The sequence below is a fragment of the Rhinolophus hipposideros genome (genome assembly GCF_964194185.1).
Source record: "Rhinolophus hipposideros genome assembly, chromosome: 21".
Lineage (NCBI taxonomy): Eukaryota > Metazoa > Chordata > Mammalia > Chiroptera > Rhinolophidae > Rhinolophus > Rhinolophus hipposideros.
Genome location: NC_138067.1, coordinates 39,002,430 through 39,023,801, shown reverse-complemented (window position 1 = coordinate 39,023,801; position 21,372 = coordinate 39,002,430). Strand labels below are relative to the sequence as shown.

At 53.3% G+C, this 21,372-nt stretch overlaps 2 protein-coding genes across 6 annotated transcripts in view; both read right to left on the bottom strand.

Annotated features, from left to right (window-relative positions):
* Positions 1–3,467: 3,467 nt before the first annotated feature.
* Positions 3,468–14,459, bottom strand: SHKBP1 (SH3KBP1 binding protein 1). Its single transcript, XM_081031402.1, has 18 exons — positions 14,099–14,459; positions 13,817–13,870; positions 13,643–13,688; positions 13,462–13,535; positions 13,110–13,168; positions 12,805–12,885; positions 11,676–11,837; positions 11,475–11,565; positions 11,200–11,390; positions 10,528–10,643; positions 9,620–9,707; positions 9,390–9,506; positions 7,260–7,430; positions 6,016–6,171; positions 5,504–5,600; positions 4,407–4,585; positions 4,004–4,118; positions 3,468–3,882 (listed from the first exon to the last, which is right to left on the bottom strand). The coding sequence occupies exons 1-18, from the start codon at positions 14,287–14,289 to the stop codon at positions 3,651–3,653; spliced, it is 2,220 nt and encodes a 739-aa protein (XP_080887528.1). The 5' UTR covers positions 14,290–14,459; the 3' UTR covers positions 3,468–3,650.
* Positions 14,460–14,599: 140 nt separating this feature from the next.
* SPTBN4 (spectrin beta, non-erythrocytic 4) overlaps positions 14,600–21,372 on the bottom strand; it is a gene marked incomplete at its 3' end in the record, with an annotated part of 71,341 nt that continues 64,568 nt past the window's right edge. For 4 of the 5 annotated variants that reach the window (XM_081031399.1, XM_081031398.1, XM_081031397.1 and 1 more), the window contains 6 exons: positions 20,286–20,905; positions 19,405–19,474; positions 18,573–18,865; positions 17,236–17,409; positions 17,035–17,077; positions 14,600–15,645 (listed from right to left, as the gene is read on the bottom strand). In XM_081031399.1, coding sequence (XP_080887525.1) covers positions 15,487–15,645; positions 17,035–17,077; positions 17,236–17,409; positions 18,573–18,865; positions 19,405–19,474; positions 20,286–20,905 — 1,359 coding nt within the window. Of the gene's footprint in view, positions 15,646–17,034; positions 17,078–17,235; positions 17,410–18,572; positions 18,866–19,404; positions 19,475–20,281; positions 20,906–21,372 lie in introns of those variants that run through there. The other variant, XM_081031401.1, reaches the window with a different exon arrangement.

Genomic DNA, 21,372 nt, shown 5'->3' with positions numbered 1-21,372 from the left:
GGGGCCCTGGGGCCTGCCTGGAGTTCTCAGTGCTGTGGAGGGATATCGGGAATCTGGTACTGACTCAGTGAACCCTCTCGTGAAGGACAGGCCTAAGCATAGAGGTGTAGGGATCCCTCCCATGACTGGGAGGGATGCGTAGACTGTGGGCAGGGTCCCCTAAACTAGATTCCCACAGGCAGGCCTCATCCCTCAACTCACAGTTGTGGGAGAATTCGATCAGAATTTGCTCCCTGACTGGTGTAAATGTTGGAAGCCCCCACAGGTGCCCACTTCTCACGTGAGAGACTCAGGATTCTGGGGACAAGCGCTCCTTCTGAGTCCGGCCTCCCTAAGGGTTCCAGACCCATTCTGGACATTTCCAAAGGATTGGCCCTTTCTCCAAGTCCTGTGTTTCAGGGGTTCCATGCTCAATAAGCAGTAGCTTGTTTCTCAGAAGGCTGTAGCCTCTGCCCCTCAGAGGACCCAGATTCCACCTGGACCCACAGACTCTGCTCCCAGAGGCCTACCTACTCTGCTCTCCTCCTTGAACCCCTATCCACTGGCCGTCTCTAAAGGGTACCAGATGCCCCACTCCGCCAAAATCTTTAAAGGTTCCCAAGAGCACCCCTCCTACTCCCAGAATTGTAGACTCTCTCCCTAGAGAATTCCAGTCCCCTCCCTTCCTAGGGACCTTTACGGTTAGGAGCTTCAAGCCACAGAGGGCCTCAGGCCCCTTACATCACCTTTAAGGGGTTCCAGGCTCCGAGCCCTGCTCACAGCCTCAGAGGGTCTCAAGCCCAACCCTTCCCTTTATTATAAATTCAAGGCCCCCCCTTCTTTTCTCAGAATTACATACCCTACCTCTCTTCCTCAAAGGCACCGCCCCCGGAGCTTCAGATCCCGCCCCCCAGTTGCCCACTTCTCTGTCAGGCCACATTCCTTCCCGCAGAGAATTGGGGAGGGGCCCCACACTTAGGACTCCAAGCCCCACTCCCTTTACGTTTGCCCCGCCTCCGGGGTTTCCAGGTTCCATATCACAGCGTTTAATTCCTAAGATTTACCGTGCTGTAGCGTTAGCCCCGCCTCCAGTGGATTAGCAGGCTCCGCCCACAGAGGGTACTAGGGCACCCGCCTTAACCACAGGGCTGACCCTAGACTAAAAGCAACAGATTCAGCTTTGTCTTCCCCACTCCTGCTAGTACTTCCAATGGAAGGTGTAAAAGGGAGCAAGGGACCCCTTTACCCTCCCCCGTTACAGTGAGGCTCACGGGCTGACTCACATAACCACACTCAACACCGTTACTGCTATCTACAGCAATCCACGCCTCCATCACACAGTGACACCCAGAACTCGGAGCCCACTCACTGTCGAGGGACACACAGCCCCTTGAAACAGTAACGACGGCACTAAGCCCCCCTGCCCCCACTCACGGGCATTGGTGGGTTGTCACATTCATGAATGTGCTCTGTGTCCCTGTCCTTGTGTAGCCCCATTTCTGTTAACATAGCCCTGCAGGACAGCTTGTCCCTGCCCCCATTGCCCCCGTCCCCACCTCCTACCCTGTGGCTGGAGCATTTGCTGGGGGAGCTGCGGAAATTTCTCCTTTCTGCCTGGGATCCAGGGCATCTTCAATGCTCGTTGCTAGGCAACGGCCTCTGGCTCACCACTGCAACTTCCGGGGATGGCGTCGGTTCCCCCCGCCCCAGCATTTGGAGTCCCCAGCTCTCAATCCCTATCACTGCCACTTTTCCCCAGGGTCGTTTCTATGTCACTCCTTGGATACTGATCTGATCTCAACCCTTCAGAACCCCCCGAGTTCTAGAGTCATAACATTCCAGAAGCTTCCTCCCAGTGTGTGCTCACACACACTGTTTTATGCCTCCTATTAATGAACAAACACACACCCAAATCTCTTCAGTGCTCTAGATTTTCTGAAATTCTCTGTTCTAGAATCACTGGCATTCCAGAAACACACATGTTCTGGATTCGCTGGCATGGAAAAAACTCAGTATTTCAGATCTGCAAGCATTACAAAACTCTCCCCTATTCCCCCATAGATTCCCTGACATCCCCACCCCCTCCTATGTTCTAGGCTTCCTAATATCCAAACATCTCCCAGTGTTCTGAATGTACTGGCACATAAAAACATTTCCAGAGTTTAAAATTCACAGGCATTCCAGAATACTCATGCTTTAGAATTACTCACAGTTTAGAGCTCCCATTCCCATTTGATTCTCTGACAATCCAGAACCCCCTGCCATTATGGATTTCTTGGAATGCAAACAAACTCTCTAATGGCCTAGAAGGGTTGGCATTCCAGAATTCCCCTATGCTTTAGATTTCCTAGTAATCCAGATTCTTTTCTGTGTCCTATAATTCTTAGCATTCCAGAATCCCTGGCATGGAAAATATTCCTACTGGTGTCTATTCATAGGCATTCTAGAACACTCCCATTCTAGAACCATTGACTTTCCAGGTCTTTTGTCAAGAAACTTCTACAGTCTGGATTCTCTGATGTGCAGGGGAGAACCCTAACGTTGTTCATCCACTAGAACTCTAGAATATCCCTGTGTTCTCTACTCCCTAACACTCTAGCCCTCCTCTCCATGTTACAGAAGCTCTGGCATTCCAGAAACTCTGGGATTCTAGAATTAACATATTGTAAAATCCTTCATTCCTAGTCTGGCCCACAGTCTTTCCTCTTCATTGGCCCAAGGAGAAGATGCTGAAAACTTTCCTGAGAAGGTGCCTTAGGAACAGGTATTATTTTGGGGAAAATCTCCAAGGACGTCAAGCTGGAATGAACTGAACCTGTCCCACAAAGCCTCTGGTGTGGGCAGGAAAAGAGTGAAAGACGGGGCAGCCAGGAATGTGGGCAAGGTGTTTGCAGTGGCGAGTTTGGGGTACAAATGTTAAGGGTGTGGCAATTACGTAGCCAACTGCTATGTCTCCACCGACCTGTAGCGGTTCATCGGAGCTGGTGGTAAGAGAACCCTTGTTCACCTTTTAGGAACTCCTCCACTCTGTCAACATGGGGCTGACCTCACCTTCTGAGTTGTGAGGGCACAGAACCCCAGAACAATGGAAGGCCTCCATTCATTAGCGATAGTGATTGGTTCAGGGATGGCCATCTGACTCAATTCAAGCCAATGAGAATCAGTCTTGTGATTTCTCCGCTGCTAGAGAGAAAAAACGTTGCTAAGAAGCTACCTGGAGTTACCCTGGCACAGAGAGGGGAAAACCTGACTGAGAATGATGCATCCCAGAGGAAAGTAAAACCAAAAATGGAAAGACAATCTGGATGAGAGTTTGAACCCCTGGATCCAGCCATGCCTGAAGCTGAATGTAAACTTATACATTCTCTTTCTTTGTTTAAACCAAGAGATGTTGGTGTTTCTGAATCTCAGCCAGGGACCTGGTTGGCCCAACACCTCTCCCACCCTCTTCCTGGGGGTCACGAAATCCTCTAAGAATGTAAGGAAAGTGTTGGCAGTGAGAACTTTATTAGGAGAGGGTGACTTTGGCTCCAGAACAGCGGGGTAGTAGGAATCTAGTAACAGTGACCACTCCAAGGAGACCCTGGCCCTGAACCCAGGACTCTGAAAGGAAGCGGGGAGGCACCCAAGTCCCCAGGACCTGGGTAATAAAGGCACCATGGCAGCTGCATTCAGAAGGAAGTTTCATTGAGTTTCATCTTGGGGGGTGCCAGTGGAGTCCCGAGACCCACAGAGGGCCGGGGGGCTGGTGTTGGTGGTCGTCGGGGCTCCGGCCCACTCCTCACCAGTTCCTGGCAGCGTTCCACGAAGCTGCCTCCCCCACGGCGCCGGGCCTCAGCCTGTGGGGGGCTGGGGCTCCCACGGCGGGCAGACAAGGAAGTGTTGCTGGAGGCTGAGTGGAGACTGAAGGGGTGATGAACGTCATTCAGGCCATCATGGGGCAGCTGGGCCACCACCCCTCCCCAAGGCCACCATGTTCCACCCTCTCCCCGCTGCACAGAAGGGGAAGTGGAATCATGCCTACCTGGTGAGAGAGGTGCGGGGTGAGGGGCTAGGGAGAGAGCCCCGCGAGGAAGCCAGTGGGGCTAGTTCGCACTGCTCCAGCTGTTCCATTAGCTCTTCCTCTGTCAGGCCACCTGCTGGGGGGGGCAAGGAAGTAGGGTCAGGGGCAAAACAAGGGTCACAGGGCAGGGGACAAAGGTAATGTGCAAGGATTGAAGGTGGAATAGGAAAGAAAGATGCAAGGTTCAAGAGACGGGTCAGAAGCTGAGACGGGTTGAAAAGCAAGGGCAAGGAGCGGTTGGGGAACAGAAAAAGGGGTCAGAGGGCAAGGGCTTGGGGAGGAAGATAATGATGAAGGAGGTTGTGAGAGAGTTCAGGGAGAGTCTGTGGGGCTTGGGACAGGATTGAGGTGGGCTGGGAAGTACCAGGGGCCTGGCCAAGACCGTCCATGGCAGTGGTGAGGTCCCACATGGCCAGGCTGCCGTTGGCCTGGCCAGTGAGCAGGTAGCGCCTGGGCCGAGAGCCAAGCCGTCGGGAACCCTCACACTCCAGTACTGTGAAGGCAGTGGTGGGCGAGCCATCCACTGAGCGCACTGAACACACCCTGAAAAGGAGGAAGGAGGGGTCACCCTGGCCATACCAGGGCCTGGCCTGGTCCCTCTTCTCATCCTTACACCCTTCCTGGGCCACAGTCCCTACTGTTACAGCTTTTACTCCTGCCTTTATACCCCCAAGCTTCTTCACTGTCCCCCAATCTACTCTCTGGGGTTCTAGTCCCAAGAGGCCAACCACCCACACACCCAACATGTGTCTCAGATGGGCCTCAGGACTCTTCCCCACCTCTGCTGCTCCCCCCGTTCCCATCTCAGGGAAGGCCTGAGTCTCATCCTGGGTTCCTCCCTCACCTCCTATCATTGCCATGGCTGTTCCCTTGGCCTCCTGCTTCTCTCCCACCAGCCCCTCCGCCCTGCCCTCTCCAGTCAGGGACCTGTCCAGCCTCCTCCGTGGGCTCTTGGCCTTCTATCCAACCTCCAGTCCATCCCCCTCACAGTGACCATGGCTCCCGGTAGATGATACAAGCAGGACAGTCTCAGCTCTTCCATTTGATTGACAAGGCCCTGCCCCTCTGCAGCCCCACTGCTCACCTCCAGTTCTGTGCTCCGGCCCCCAGGGACCACGTGCACTTCGCTGGCTACCCTATTTAGCCATCCTCGGCCTTTGCACATGGCCCCTTTTCCTAGGCCCCCCATCCTGGCCCTGAGCCCTCTGCCCAGGCTCCCACCCTGACTACACTGGGCAGTCTCTGAGGTCCAGCACAGGTACCAGCTTCTCTAACTTTACTCCTGATCATATGTCACACCTTTGACACCTCCAGCCCCCAAACCTGGAGCAGGCTCGTGCTCCCTCCCAGCATTTGTTCCTTGAATGCCCCTTGGCTGGGACCTCCTTCTGGCCTCTGTGACCCAGATGGCCTCTTGCCTTCTCCTCTGACCACCTTCCCGTTTGATGGAACAGCCCTCACCGCTGGCCAGTAGATGAAAGACGTACGAAGAGCTGGCTGGCGCTTGGCACCACCTTCTGAATGAACACTTGCTGATCGTCCCGCTCACCGAAGGGGCCTGGGCCAGGCAGGGGTGGGGGTCAGGCCTGCTGGGTCCCTGGGACCTCCAGACCCAAGGCTCTGCCCCCTCCCTATGGATGACCCCCCTCCCAGGACTAGGTCCCCAGCTCCAGATTGTTGGAGTTGGGTAAGGTCAGGCAGGGCTGGGGGTCAGCAATAGTCAAAGGGTGCAGGTATATCAGGGATGGGGGTGGTCCTGGATCCGGTGGCAGCCAGCAGGAATCAGTGGGGGGAACAGAATTCAACAGGAGGAACTGGGAATAAAGGGGTCAGGTAAAGGGGAACTGGGAGTAAAGGGGTCATCTGACCCACAGGGGTCAGATGGAGTTAGGGGACGTCTACAGGGGTCAGGTCAGGGGTCAATGGAGGCCAATGGGGGTCTGTGGGGTGGGGAGACGGGGGCTAGGAAGCACCAATGTCATTGCCAGCACTGCAACCACCATGCCCGTCGGCCGACTCCAGCGCCAGGATCTTGAAGGAAGCGAGTGGGGTGGAGCCGGGCTGGGTGGAAATCATGCCTCGGAAACGAGTCACAGACCATGTCCGCACGTGGTTGTTGTCAGCACAGACTGAGGGGTAGGGGGCAGCAGGTCAGGCTGGGCTGTGGCTGACGACATTCCCAGCCCAGCCTCAGGAGGATCACCTTTCAAAAGGGTCAGGATTCAGGTCCCCCTGCATTCTTCCCTTTCAGAGAATTCTCTCTTCCCCAGAACTCCAAATGGTAGAAAATCCTGTTGGCTCTGCCTCCAAAATCGTTTCGAGCCTGATCGCGCCTTACCACGTCCACTGCCCTCAGCTGCTCCTGTCCATCTTGTCTCCCACCTAGATGGGCACAGCAGTCTCCCCCCTCTGCTCCCTGCTCCATCCCCACGCGTAGACAGAGGAGCCTGTGAACACCTGATTGGGGTCACAGCCCTCCTCTCGCAGAGCATGCCTACAGGCGCCATCTCAGCCAGGGTCAAAGACAAAGTCTTCTCCGTGGCTTATAAGGTCTCACTGACCAGCCCCCATCACCTCCACCTTCTCCGTTGCCTGATCCACTTCGGGCACAGGGGGCTCCCCACTTTTCCTCAGCTATATGAAACATCCTCCCACTGCAGAGCCCTTGCAATGCCTGTTCCCTCTGCCTGGAATGCTTGTCCTCACTGATGTACAGTGTTCTTTCCCTCATTTCTGCTCAAAGGCCCTTCCTCAGAAAGGTGTTCCCAGAACCACCCACTTTCCTGTAACCCTGACACTCTGTAGCTACTCACACAACTTTGTTTTTTTTTTCCTGGCCCTCATCATTGCCTGGTACCGATTTATATTTTTATTAACGTATTGCCTGCCGCCCCCACTGGAACCCCATGTCTGCTCCATGAGGGTAGGGACTTGGCCTGTTTTGTTCACCACTGTATCCCCCGTGCCTGGCACACAGTAGGTACTCAATAAACATTTGCTGAACTGGTGAATAATTCACTCTCCCTTAGACGGGTCCCCCTTGTAATATCCTCTCACTTCTGTGGTTCCTGTTCTAGGAAAAACTTCTCTCACCTGTGGAGGTTACTCCCTACACATCCCTCCCCAGTGGAAACCCTCATACACCTGGTTCTGTACTCCGATCTGAATCACCCCTTCCTGCAGGGAGGTGGGCGCCCAGGGCAGCCCGCAGGCCCACCTGAGATGAGGTGCTTCTCCGATAACATGATCTTGGTGACGGGGCTGCGGTGCACAGTGAAGGTCTGGAAGAGCTGAGGCCCTGAGCCCACAGTCTCGGGGTGCTGCACGATGACCCGCACACCCCCTGAGCTGGTGCCGTAAGCGATCTCAATCCAGTTCCCACTGTCACCTGGTGAGGGGCCAAGAAGGAAGAGAGGGACAGGGTCACAGAGAGTCAGAAACCAAGGCAGAGAGAGACAGATGGACAGGTGAAGAACAGAAACAGAGCCATGAAGCAAGGAGTGTGAGATGAAAATCGCACGGTCGTAGATGTGGAGAAGGTGGAAAGAAGAGACAAAGGGACTGATCATAGACAGAGAAACACAGACACCTGGGGTGCCAAAAAAAAAGGTATACAAGTGGACACTTTGGGCAACGTTGCTCAAGCAGTAGTTCCCCGTAATCAGAAGTGTCTGGATGCTGATGGTAACCACTGTGAGCACCTCTTGTAATTGCAGAAGTCAAACGTGACTTGCATTCATCTTTTGTCGTCCATATATATTGAGTATTACAATCTTAATAGTTTTCCTTTTTAAAAATGTATATACATTTTTTTGGCACCCTCTGTATGCACACAGACAGACAGCAAGACAAGAAAGTACAACCCTGTGTGTCTAAGGGACTCCCTGCCCTAGAACTTTCCGGAGGGCAAAAAGTTATTTTGCAAGTGTCAGAAACCTAACGGGCCATCTGAAGGACTGAGGGAAGGGAAAATGTGGTTGCAATATTTTGTACAGCAGTTAAAATAATGGATTAGGGTTATGCATTGCAACATGAATGGACATTAAACCCAGGACAGGTTTAATAGTAAGAGGATAGCTGAGATAGTAGCCGGTACCATTTACACAAATTCAAAACCTGTTCACAACACCCAATATGTAAGGACACAAACAAATGAAAAGATAAATGTTAATCATGACAGAACAGTGGCAGGTGGTGGGGACGGCGGTGGGGAGGAAATAATGGAATAAATGAATGAAATAAGAAAGAGGACTTATGGGTGGGGGATGGGTGAAAGAGGCGAAGAGGAATATAGTCGATAATGTGATAGGTTTGCACAGTGACAGATGATTACTAGACTTAGTGGGGTGATGACATTGTAAGACACAAAAATGTGACTTGTGACATAATATTATACACCCAAAGCTAATATACCCAATATAATATTGTACACCAACTATACTTACATAATAAAAGGAAAGGAAGGGCTCTTATATGATAACCTGCTGTGAAGTTAGGTGCGTTAATTTACACCTGCTAGAAAAAAATGTACCGTGACTCTTACCTCACACGATACATACAAATTAATCTGAAGTGGAAGAGAGACCTTTGTGTGAAAGCTAAAACTACAAAGCTTCTAGAAGAAAACAGAAGGAAATCTTCATAACCTCGGGACAGGCAAAGATATCTTAAGATCCAGAAAGCACTAACCATTAAAAATAAAATAATTAACCATTCTGCTAAGTGAAAAGAAAACAGATGCGAAAGGCCACGTATTAAATGATTCAATTTACATGAAATGTCCAGAAGAGGCAAATCCATAGAGACAGAAAGTAGATTAAGTTTCTAGGGGCTGTCAGGAGAGAATAGGTTATGACTGCTAGTAAGTTCAAGGTTTCTTTTTGGAGTGATAAAAATCATGTTCTGGAATTAGATAGTAGTGATGATAGCACAACCTGAATCTACTAAAAATCACCGAATTGCACACTTTAAAATGGTGAATATTATGATAGGTGAACGATAGCTCTATAAAAACAAATAAAAATTAAGCTATTTCTCTGCATTTGAGAGCATAAAAAGACAACCAAAAACTGCCCCAAATGAGAGCACTCAGCTTCATCCACTGTAAAACATGCCTCCTCTTTGTTTTATGGGTATGCAAGCATGATGTCATAATCTTAGAAATGGGACAGAAACCCACAGATGAACGGCTAGTGGCGCATTTTGCCCCTAATGGAGGGGCTCGCCGTGGTCTAGCATCTAGAACAGTGCTTATATATAAATGGTGTTCAGTGAGTATTTGTTGAATGACTAAATGATAGCTGAATCTGGCTGCTGATGGCAGAGGGGGCGCCAGATCATAGCTTACTGGTCTTGGGGGTGAGGTAGACGCTGAGGGCTGTGACCCCGTCTTCTGCTGGGTCCCGGTAGAGCTCGCTGACAAGGAGGTCATTGTCCTTCATGCGCAGGGGGAACTTCTGCACATCTGCGGTGGGCAGGGAGGATAGAGCAGGCTTGTTCAAGGTGCCCTAGCTTCTCCCCTGCCCTCCCTCTTCCTCGGGAAGGCTCTCAGGCACCTCGGTGCCGAATGCTGCTCACCCACGTAATAGATGGAGCCATTGTTGCAGCCCAGCAGGAGGAAGGATCCTGCTGCATCATAACTGGTGATGGGCTGCACCTCTTGGACCTGGGGGCAGACAGGGCAGGCTGTGGCTGTGGAGTCCTTCCCTGCCTTTGCCTCCACAGCACCCCCTCCTGGCATGCCTTCCCCTCCCCGTTCCAAAACCCACCAGGGTTTCTAGGCCCACTTCTCTCCAGCCTTGCCTGCTCCAGGCCTATCTCAATCTGTCTCTGAATGTCTCTTGGTCAGCACTTCTGTCTCTTGGCCTCTCCTTGCCTCTGTGTTTCTGACATTTCTCTATTCATCTCCGTCCACCTCTCTGCGTCCCTTCATCTACCAGTCAATCAGTCCTGGTTTCTCTGGGTTTACCCTTCTCTCTCTGTCACCTCTTTCTGATGTCCTGCTTCCGTTTGTCTGTTTCTCTCCCCCTCTCTGTTTTTTTCTCCCTCCTTTCTCTGCTTGTGTGTCTCTCTCTCCCAAACACTCACACTTTAGCAGGAGAAAATAGCAATGCAGGTGTATTGTTTTTACATTTTGGACACTGCTAGGGGTGGGTGCAGGGACACGGACAGAAGTTTACACGTCTCTCTCTCTAGGTTTCTGTCTCCTACACCATCTCCCCTTACCTGCTCCCCAATCCAGTGCCTGGAGAATCCTCTCTTCTCCTTTCTAAAGCCACCCATCCTTCCTGTCAGCATGGCAGTCCCTCTTCCAGGAAGGCCTCCCTGATGCTCCTTAGGCCTTCAGCACACACATCCAGACTCTGGCCCACTGCTGGGCTTGCTGGCTCTCTCCAGATTAGGGGGAGGCAAAAAGGAACCCCTTCCTGGGTCTGTACAGTCTGGACACCTGGGAAAGGGACAGCCAGGCTGACCAGCATTCTGACCTGCCAGTGCTTAGTAACAGCATTCCACACCCCGATACGTCCCGTGTGGCTTGTGGCGATGAGCTGGTTCCCAACGAAGAATAAGGCCTCCACAGGCACCCCCAGATGGAAGACTCCTGCAGAGGGCAAGGGGCGCTCAGCCAGGACCCCACTTCATGGGATAGAAGAGGGCTGGTAGGAAGAGTTCCGAAGGCCAGAAGATTCAGTTGGCCATGGAATCCTTATAGGATAGACGGTTCCAGCAGGAATTACGGGGGATTCTCATGAGGACTGAGATTTGTGAGGGAACAGATTAGTTAACAAGTCAGAGATTTCTAGTGGACCCATAGAGTCTAACAAATGCAGATTCCACTGGAATGGAGAATTCCAACAAAGCAAAGAAATTTAACTGGGCAGTGAATTCTGATGGAGGAGAGAATTATATTTGTGGGTGGATATATTATATATGTGGGTGGATATTTCTACTATGCCAAGGAATTCTAATAGGATACGGAATTCTAAGTGGTTGGAGTATCTTAATAATGCCAAGAATTCTTAAGGGTGTGAGAACTGTATAGGGGCTGTATTTTAATAGGTCATAGAAAAGTTAATGGGGTAGAGAATTTTAACAGAACACAGGTTGGAGTAGAATTCTAAAGGGCAGAAAGTTCTGCAAAAAACCTGGTACCATACCTATCTCAGAGCCACCGCCTTCGGCTCGTAGAGCCCATAGAAGGATCTCACTGCCTGTGGCTGCTGCCACCATCTTGTCATGCTCACCCAAAGCCCCACCGAGCACCCGGGCTGTGAGTGCCAGTCGCTCGATGGGCCAATCCAGGCGGGGACTGGAAAACACCAGCTGCCAGCCAGAGGCTTCCTTCAGACTGGAGGATTGGGGGAAATCATCAACTCTCAAATACTTCCCATCCACACGCCCAAAGCCTCCTGCCACAGCCCTCCCCAAGCACCTGTAGCAGACAAGAAACTGGGTATAGGCCACAGCGATCCAGTTGTGGTGTCCACACACCAGGCGTACCATCCCTGGTTCCTCCGGCAGCCCTTAGTGGAGATACCAGGGGTCAGGGCAGGGTCACAAGAGCCCCACTGGCTCTTGTAATAGATGGCGCCAGATGAAAGCTGTCCCAACCTTCCAGGAGACAGAAACATACCTGATGGGGAGGGAGGGGCTTTCTCGTCCAACATTCGACCCAGAAGCCCTGCATTGCCCAGGTTGGGGGGCATCGTATTACTCCGTCGAACGGGGGCTGGGCGTCCCCCTGTCTGCTGGGGACCCACCAGGCTGTGCCGGTTCCGCCGCTTCACCGGGAACACTATAGCAGGGAGAAGGGGCAGAGTGACAGTCATTGTAATAATGGCCACGTAGCAAACACTTAAAATATGCCAGATACGATTTGCCCAGGTATGCAATATAATCTCCTAGGGAAAAGAATGTAAGTGGTGCAGAGACACAGCATTAGGTGAAATTGAATCACACAGCAAGTTACTCCATTTTCAGTTCCTTTCAGCCCATCATAAAGGAAGAATCAGTTTGGTGCTGCCATAATACTGATACCTCTCCAATATTTGCTAATCTTCCCTTTTAAGAAATGGAAGCCTGTCCTTTGGCAGGCAACACCATCTAGGCAACACTGTTACGTTTGCATCTTGTTTTCCTGTTTACTTATTTATAGTATAAAGGTAGTGATATAAAGCTTTTATTTAAAATGACTTTTAAAAAAACAGAGTAAAACTAAGTTATAAAAACAAGAGCACAGATCATCATATTTGGGAAAATTCATGAAGATAGTAGGTATTGACTGAGGTTGGGGAAACAAAGTAATACATTGAATTTCCCCACTGTTACTTCTACCAATCAACAAAGCTTAGTAGACTGCGGTTCCCAGTAACCACTGGGGCATAGTTTCCATGGCCAGTGGGCTGGCTGCATCAAGGTCTCAGGGAGACTATAGTCAATAACTCCTCTTTACTATTTCTCCCCTCCATACAAAGGACCCCAGTTCTTCCTAAGCGTTCCGAAAAGGAAATCAAACCTGGACTGCAACTCCCATCCGACTCTAGGGCATGCACTGGAGCCTCAAAGGACTTAGCTGTCCCATTGTCTCACTGGAAATGCTGTTTCCTATTTCCTTTCAAAGCATCAGTCCAAGTAGCTGATATAGAACTACAATCCCTTAGTGTATCAAGGCCCACAGCACGGCACCCAAGGATGCAGCCTTATGGTAAATGCAGTCTTTATTCCACCCAGCCTTCTCTGTATCCTTTAGTGGTAGTGCCCACCTGGTGGAGGCAGGTAACCATTGAAGAGGACGTTTCCGCAAGAAGATCGATCCAACTCCTCCCGCAGCTGCAGGCGACGAACTGAGGCGAAGGATTAGAAGGCTGGGACTTCTCGGGTAATGAGGCCGATCTCTTTCCCCTCCCCCACTCCCTTTCTCCACGGAATACCACCACTCCCCAGGGACCCAGGACCAAATCTAGTGCTGTCAGCTCTAACCCAACCTTCTTTCAGGAGGGGAATGAGGGAGCATCGCTAAAGAACTGGTTTTCTATGCAATGAGAATGCTAATGGGGCCCCCACTTACCCAGAGGAGTGAGCCCATAGAACTGGGCTTCGTGGAGGAGACTGGAACCGTGGACACCCCTGGTTAGTAGAATTGACTAGGGTCAGGGTCTGGGTAGTGCGAGTGGGCAGAGAATTCTGAGGAGGAAGTTTCAAAACCGCACAGAGCACCCCAAGAGGTAGCAAATTTTGAGGGGATCAAGATTCTAGGGAGGGATGATATGGCCAGTGAGAATGTGTGTGTGTGTTGGGGGGAATTCTAAGGACACATAATTTGACTATGATCAAGGAGTGTAAATGACCATTCTGAAGGGAAGAAGAGACTTCTCAGGGGGGCAGCCTGTGGGGGACCCCCCTTTATTCTCCATGCCAACCTGGGGTCCAACTCTTTGGTACGCAGGAAGTTGAGGATAGGGGCGAAGACGGTGGGGTCCCTGTCGATGAAGATCTGCGAGGAAGGGGTGCAAAGGATGAACGGGACAAACAGCGGGGTTGAGTAGGAATTCTGTCCCTCCTCGGAACCCGCCGCCCCATTTCAGCTCTTGCTCTACTCACAGCTCCGGTCTCATCTTTCAATGTCGAGATGCGTCCGCTCAGAAGACTGCAGGGAGGGGACCCAGAGCAGGTGTCACGGGCCGGGGGGTGTTTGCGGGGCGGGGGGAATGGGTCTTCCCATACCTTCTCCTCCCGCCCCCCAGCCCCCCGCCGCAAACGCGCTCTCCCAGTCACCTGGAGAAGAAGGAGTCTGGGATCCAGGTGAGAGTTTGGCGAGAGGTACTGAATCTGTGAGGGGAAGGTGAGCAGACGCGAGATGATGTAAGGAGGATGAGGAACGCGGCATCCTACCCCACGACCCGGCGAATTCCCTACCCTCCGCAGGCGCCAGTCGAGGCTCCCGCGCCTCCCTCAGGGGGCGGAGCAATCCTGGAGGACAATTCCCCCGGGAGAGGCGGTACTCCCACCCCGCTTCCCGCCCCTGAGGATGGGGCGTCGGGAGTCGCCTACACTCACCTCTTGCCTCCCACGTTCAGATGAATAACCTCCCCAGGAGGTCCCCGACCTGGGACCCCCTCCGCTACAGGCGCCGCAGCTGCCATGGCCCCCGGGCGAATCTGCGGGTCAGCACCCGCTTCCGGGTGTGCTCTCCGCCCCGCCCCCACCGCGTGCTCATTGGGCCAGAGACTCCTCGAGCAGCCGACCATTGGACAAAGCACTCATCCGTCGCAGTTAAATTCTCCGCCTCCTTAAAGGGGCACACCTTTCCTGTCCTGGACGGGGCGGACCTGGAAGCTCGTTTGGGGAAGTTTAGTTACGAGGGTTAGCAAAACATTCCTGCATCCTTCTGGGTTTCCCATTTTAGGAATGGCATCTAGGTGTTACGTCGGGGGCACGTGTTTAAACCCCGAAATTAGTCCACACCAAGGCGGACACCTAAATGTTCTCCGCGGCCACATTCTCTCCCCGCCCCCAACCTCCCAGGCGGAGCCCATGAAACGCGAACAAACCAGCATAGACCGTCAAAGCCAAAGATTTATTATAGGTACATACAGTGTGCGCCCGCGACACCGCCCCACACTCTCAAGCCCCAGCGGCTTCTCCAGGAGGCCATGGGGGCTGCCCACAACCCGCTTCCCCTACGCCCCTAGAAGGTGCTCCAGCCAGAAGCATGCAGGGGGAGGGCTTCCCCTCGCCCCTCCCCTCACCAAGTGCCTTTTACAGCTGGAGGGGGGAGGAGAGAGGAAAACAGTTTTGAGCTTTGACGTCCCTCCCATTAAAAGCCTTCGCGGATGCGGGGCGGGAAGAGGTCGACGTTTTGCAAAAATAAACTAAGTCAGGAATTAACCCCATGGCTCTGAGGCGGCGGAGTACGGCGGCTAGGGCCCCTTCACTCCCCCTTCCCAGACAGAGATCAAGGCAGCATTGGAAGTGAGGTAAAGGTGGGGAGGGGGTGTCCCCTCCCCACCCCCTAGCACCCTGGATGGTCCAGGGGACCTCACCAGCGCCCCTGTGCCCATCCCTAGGGTGGAGAGGGGGCAGGAATTATCGTTCCTACCACTCCAGCTTTCTGGGGCAGGATCTGGGGATCCAGGCATGGGGCTTGGCTCAACTGGCCCCTTACCCGCCCCCCTAAGCTCAGTTATTGCATAAAAATAATGGAGCCCCAGCACCTGGGGTGGGGGTGGCGAGCGAGAAGGGGCCGAGATATGGCTATAGGGGCAGCAATCCCCGCACCACTTCCTGGGGTGCGGGAGAAGTCCCCTCCTTTCCAGTGCCCGTCATGGTGCGTCCGCAGTGTTGGTGGAACTAGAGGCTCCCGCCCCTGCGGAAGAGAAAGTGTCTTTGTGCCCACAGTGCGAGAGGAGGGACGGAGAATCGTGTCAGGTCCTGGGGGTAGTAAGTCACTTCCGGCGCCCGCTGGCCCTGCGCTCCCCCGCCTCCCGCTTAGGATTGCCCTCGTCTGTGGAAGACGTCGTGGGTAGTGTCTGTCCCCAGCGGGCGATCTCGGCGTGTTCCCCCACGGAGGCGGCCACAGCCTCCAGCCAGCCGTTCATCTCCTCCTGGAGAGAGAAACAGGACACAGAGTCTGTATTTAGAAGAGAGGACACGGAGTAATAAGCAAGTCTGGAATCAGACTGCCCTCTTTAAACTTCAGTTTCCTGATCTATTAAATGAGATGATGATGATGATGATGATGATGATAATACTGCAGTTTCATAGCACTTATTACGTGCCAGGCCCTGTTGTAAATAAATACTTTTGTGGATTATTTGCTTAATCCTATGCAATAGAATGATATCTAATTCCCACTCTAGAGATAAACAACAAACAATAACATCAGCAGACACTTTTAGAGCACTGATATTTACCAGGCCCTTGTAAATACATGCATCAACTTATTTAATTCTCACAATAACCCTGTGATGGAAATCTATTTTTATCTCTATTTAAAAGAGGTAGGGAGAGAATAGAGGCCTACTTCATAGCCTCTTGTGAGGCTGAATGAGATAAAGAGATAAAAAGTATTATTTTTAGCATCCCTTCAAACCACCTCCATGCTTGCTCCTCCTCCCCTGATCTCTCCACTTAGCCCCAGTCCCAAGGTGCACTCATATTACTGTCTCTCTTACCCACCTCCACCTCCCCTCCCCACTAGCCTGCCTAGGTCCAGCCTATGTTCTCCCATACGTGAGTCCCTCCCCTGGCCACTTCCTGGGCTCCACACCTCCACTCTTGCCCTCTCTAATCTATCCTGCAAGTGGTAGCCAAAGGGATCTTTCTTATGCATCCCTGTAACCGTCCCTTCCTCAAAACTCTGCCATGGCTCCCCAGTGCCCTTCGGACAAATCCAACCTCCTCTAAATGGCCCACAATGCCTTCTGAGATCCAGCCCCTGGGAACTTTCTGGAAACCTTCCTCCTTTAACTCTCCTCTGGCCCTGTGCTAAGAGACTCCTCCCAGCTCCACACACACACATCTGCCCTGGACTCTTTCTCCTGTCTCAAATTTCCTTACAGATAACCACACACAGAGAAGAAAACTCCTTCTGGCCACAAAGCACAGTGAATGCTTTGAAATTCTGCTCCTCTAGTTCTTTGCACTTGCTGTTCTACCTGTATCATCCCCCCCACCCCCGCTTTTTTTTCAGCTAACTCTCTTCTCTTATCTTTTCAATCTCACTTCCGAGGCCAAGGCAAGGAGGTTGCACTTTGTCAGGGGCCTCTAGACAGCACTCCTGATGCTGTACTTCTCTCCCCTCCTACTGCTCCCTCTGCCCAGCTACATTAGGAACTTCCTCTGGGCTCTCACTGCCCATGGGCTTTCCCATTGCAGCCCTGGTAACTCAGGTTTGTTCTTCCCCTCTCACAGCCGTATCACTCTGAACCAGGAACCAGCAAGCCAAGTGGTTCCTGAGGTTTGAATAGGGGAGAGAAAGGACCAGATCTCACCTCATCTTTAGCCTGGAGCAAAAACTCGCTGCCATCCTGGGTCCTGTAGGAGAGGATACAGGACTTGGGGGATCTGGGGTAGGGGTCGGCCCATAAGTCCACCAACTGTTCTCCAGAGGAGCAGGGGATTGCTGGGAGGGGGCAGCTGGGCCAGGGCAGCTGGGCCTTGTATTCCTCCCTCTCGCCCATTGGGGGACTCACTGGAGCTTGAAGACATGCTTCTTTTTCTTGTAATCACTAGCCACCTCGCTGATGGCTTTGTGCAGGCTGAGCAGTGGCTCTCCACCATGTGTACCCCCGGATGCTGGTCCCTTGGCGTCCTTGTAGAAGCCCAGCTCCCCCTTGCTGAGCACGCAGTACAGACTCACCCACGACCTGGGGCAACGAGACCAGGCTCAAGGCAGAGTCACAACACTCTGCCTGGGTGCTGTGAAGAGTCACAGTACTCTTCATCAGTAGCCTTCATAGGCTGAATTGCCTAAGTCTTCCTCCCTCGGGGCCTTTGCACTAGTTGGGACATATGCTTGCGTTCTTCCTATGGCTGTTCCTGAGCTGAGGGAAGGGCCTAAGTCTCTCATTACTGAGCCTTTCTTTGCCCAGGCTGGTCCTGCTGGGGTTGCCCCTCCCATACTGAATTTCTAGAAGGCAAGACTTCATAAGCCTTTGCTTGGGCATGTTCCTAGCTGTTACAGCCACTCCATCTTCCACGGAATCTCCTGAAAGGAGAGCTATTGGTCTACTGCCTGGAATGAGGAATTCCTGTCTTCCCATTCAGCCAAAGTCCCACCTGGGGAGGAGGAAGTCCCTCAAGACCAAAAACACCAAGGTGACCCAGTTTTTTCCCACCTTGGCCTCAGCACAAGGAAGAAAGACTACCTGAAACCCCACAGGCAATCTCAGGCTGTTCTGTCCATTTCACATCTTGGATCTAGGCTTCACTCTGCTCGTTGGCCAGTGCTACCCTTTTTGGCTTCACCTCTCCCCAGATTCTGCCTCCCAGTTGGACGAAAGGGGTTGGACAAACAGGAGCTAGACTCCAAGAGTAAATGCATCACCCTTAGGCTCCCATTTGGAAACTTGTATGATGTGCCCTCACCCCTCAGAGTTTGGGCTCCGCCTCTTTTCAGATCTTTCCCCAATTTGAAACTTCGAGGTGGACACACCTCACTTATTAATTGGATGGACATCTCCAGGCTCCATTTCACGAGCCATTGAAACCCTCTAGAAGAGACCCCACATCCAGCTTGCTACTTTAACTCCTGGGTTGGCTGTTATGTGATTGGGTCGCAATTTATTCACGTTTGGAATATTTTATTCAAGTCCTGCTCCCGTCTAAGCCCCACCTGCTCACCATTGGACACACGAAGCCCCACTCCTCTGGTTCTTGGCGTGATTCCTTGAAGTTAAACCACGCCCCTTATAAAGCCACGCCCACCTCACCACTCGTTGGACACCCACCCCCTCCTTAGGCCCATCCAGTCACTCATGGACACTCTGAGCTTGGGACCAGTTTTCCAAAGTCCCGTCTGCACGCTCACCGGTTTGACGACTTGCGGTTAGCGTCGACCTCGCGCTTGCGCAGCAGGAAGCCCTCGTGCTGCACTGTATGAGTGGGCGGTGGGGGAGGCGCCGGAGCCGAGCCGCCCTGGGCCGGGGCAGAGCGCGAACGCCGGCTTCCCCCGCCCTCACCACCCTCTCGGGGCCGCGGCCGCCGTCGCGGCTTAGGCCGGTCCCGCGCCCGCGGCCGGTCCGGCCGAGGTGTCCTCTCGGGGGGTTCAAGCCCGTTGGGCAGGCGGCCTGGGGGAAGCTCGCGAGGCTGAGGCAGCGACGGCTGTGTGAAGGGAGAGGGAAGAGGGGTTGTGTCCATAGTGTGGTGTGGGGGCCATCTCTGGGGGAACTATGGGTCTGGGGGGGTCCCATCTATCTGCAGGACCACCTGTCTTGGAGGCGAGTATGGGAGGACCTCAGGGCTGGAGGGTCTTGGGAGTGAGTCTGCCAGGACTCCTAGGTGTGGACTCCCTCTTGATCTTGGGGAGGAAGCTATGGAGGGGGAGTTTGGGGTTTCCTTCTCTGTGTGGTTGTCTGTAAGGAAAGTTGAGACTGCACAGAGTCCAGGGCAGATGTAGGAAGAAGCTCCAGTCTGTGTGTGTGTGTGTGTGTGTGTGTGTGTGTGTGTGTGTGTGTGGAGAGGGGCGGAGTCTCTGAGGTCGGTGGCCTCATTTTTCTAAGGGAGAAAATTTCAGATTATAGGGGGGGCATCTAGGGGCCCTTTCCATCCCCTGAGAGTCTCTCTGCAGGGTTCAGATGGGGGGGGACCCAGGGCTAGGCACTGGTGTCCCCATTCCTCATCCATCCAGAGGTTCAACTTACCCCAACAGGGAGCACTGGACCTGCCTCTTTCTCCTGCAGCTGCTCCACAATGTCAGCCAGGGTGGCCTTCCTAAAGTTTGGGGGGTTGGGGAAGCAGAAAGACCCAATGGAACTGGGGTGCCTTCTCCCAGGGACCAGCCTGGCTGGCTGGAGTAGCCTCCACCTCTTAGCCTGCGACACCAGGCCCCCGTCTGTCCTGCAGCTGCCTCACAGATGTTGGCCTTACACACCACAAGTGCTGGGTACATGGCTGCTGAATGGAGGACGGAACCTCTCTTCCCTTTGAGTTTTAAGCAGCACAAAGAGCAAAATGCAAACCGGTACCTTCTAGCCTTTGAACATACTGTTATTATTTTTTCCACCTACCCCTGAGCTCCCAGGTTCCCTGGACTTCTTCCATCCCAGCTCTAATCATTCTGGGTCATCACTGTCTGGTGACAAGTCTGTTTCCCCTATTGGACTGTGAGTCCCATGAAAGCAGGGCTCCGGCTGGCTGGATCACTGCTCTCCCCAGCACATACCACACACAGGGTAGGCACTCAGTAAATATTCATGAAATACGAAATTGAAAATGGGTGAAGAAGTCATTGTCACTGAAACATATTCGACCAAAGACCTCTTTCTGGGGACACAGCTGATCGATCTGCACAATACACTCTGGCTAACTCTATCCTTTCCTTCAACAATTAGAATTGCAGCTGTGGGACAATGGGCATGTCACCTCTTTCAGACTCAGTTTACATGTCTGCAAAATGGTTACCACGACTCTCTCCACCTCCTTAGGCAGTTCTGAGCCCAGAAGCCCTCTCCACTGGGCCTGCGCGGCTCCAGGAGCGCTTCGCATTCCCCTTCCCTCACTCCCTGGGCACATATGGCCTCACCCCCTAGCCAGCTCTCCTCTGGTGCCCGTCTCCTGTTCGCTGGACTCCTGCCGCTCCAACCGCCGCTCACGCCGCTCGCGCCGTCGCTCCATCTGCTCATAGCGGCCCAGGGTAAGGCTGTGTGCAGCCTCGTGCTCAACCGACTCCTGCCGCTCTGGTCGCCGCCTCCGCGCAGCCTCCTCGGATTGATCCGCGGATTCCTGCCGCTCCGACCGCCGCCTCCTGGGCAGCTCCTCAGCGCGATCAGCTGACTCCTGGCGCTCTGGCCGTGGCCGGAGCTGCTCCGCCACAGTGGGGACCCCTGGGGTCTCCGCCACGTCCTCTGGTGCCGCTGGTGGGGCCGTGGGCTCCATCCTAACCGGGACCTCCGGCAGCCGGTCGATGCGTGGCTGGAGGCGCTCGGGCTTGAGCTCTTGGCGTACATACCCTACCCGGGTCCGCACCTCGGCAGACAGCGTGTCCGAGGCCCTACGGGCCAGGGGCTCCAAGCCTCTCTCATAGCCCCCTGGCCGCAGCAGAGGCGCCGCTTTAGCCGCCAGTTCCATGGGGTCCCCAAAGAACTTGCGGCCCAGCAGAGGGGTGGGCGGCTGCTTGCTCTGTTCCGCCTTGAGTTTCTCTATCTGGGGACGGAGGCACCAGGGTCAGGTGCAGGGGCGTGGGACTGGGAAGGTGGCTCTGGGTTGTCTTGACTCATCACCCAATTTATTATTAGCTTTTTTTAGTGACAAAACAAGGTTGTCCAGGCCTATGCCCTTGCTTTGCTCTCTGCCAGGAACTTAATTCCTATTTTCTCCAGGAAACACCTAGTGTTCTTTCAAGAATCAGCTAAATCATCATTTTCTCTAGCTGCCTTTCTGAACCCCATTGCCTCCTTCCTTAATGTCCCCCAACCTAGGACCTTAAGACTACAATGGACTCCTTTCCTCATTCTTTAAGTCTCAAATCAGATTCCCCCAGGCTAGGCCAAGTGTTTCTAGGCTCCCACAAACCTTGTGCTTTCCCCATCCCAGCCCGGGACTGACAGGTCAGTCCCCGACACCCCCACGCCCGGACTGGGAGCCCAGTCTGTCTCTGCCTCACCCAACAC

Excerpts from the sequence above, each read along its gene's own strand:
- SHKBP1 (XM_081031402.1), bottom strand. The coding sequence starts at position 14,289 with ATGGTCGGCTGCTCGAGGAGTCTCTGGCCCAATGAGCACGCGGTGGGG. Across the intron at positions 12,886-13,109 it reads CTATGGGCTCACTCCTCTGG|TTCGTCGCCTGCAGCTGCGG; the intron begins GTAAGTGGGGGC and ends CCTTCGCCTCAG. Across the intron at positions 7,431-9,389 it reads CTACCTCACCCCCAAGACCA|GTGACAGTGGGAACTGGATT; the intron begins GTAAGCTATGAT and ends GCCCCTCACCAG.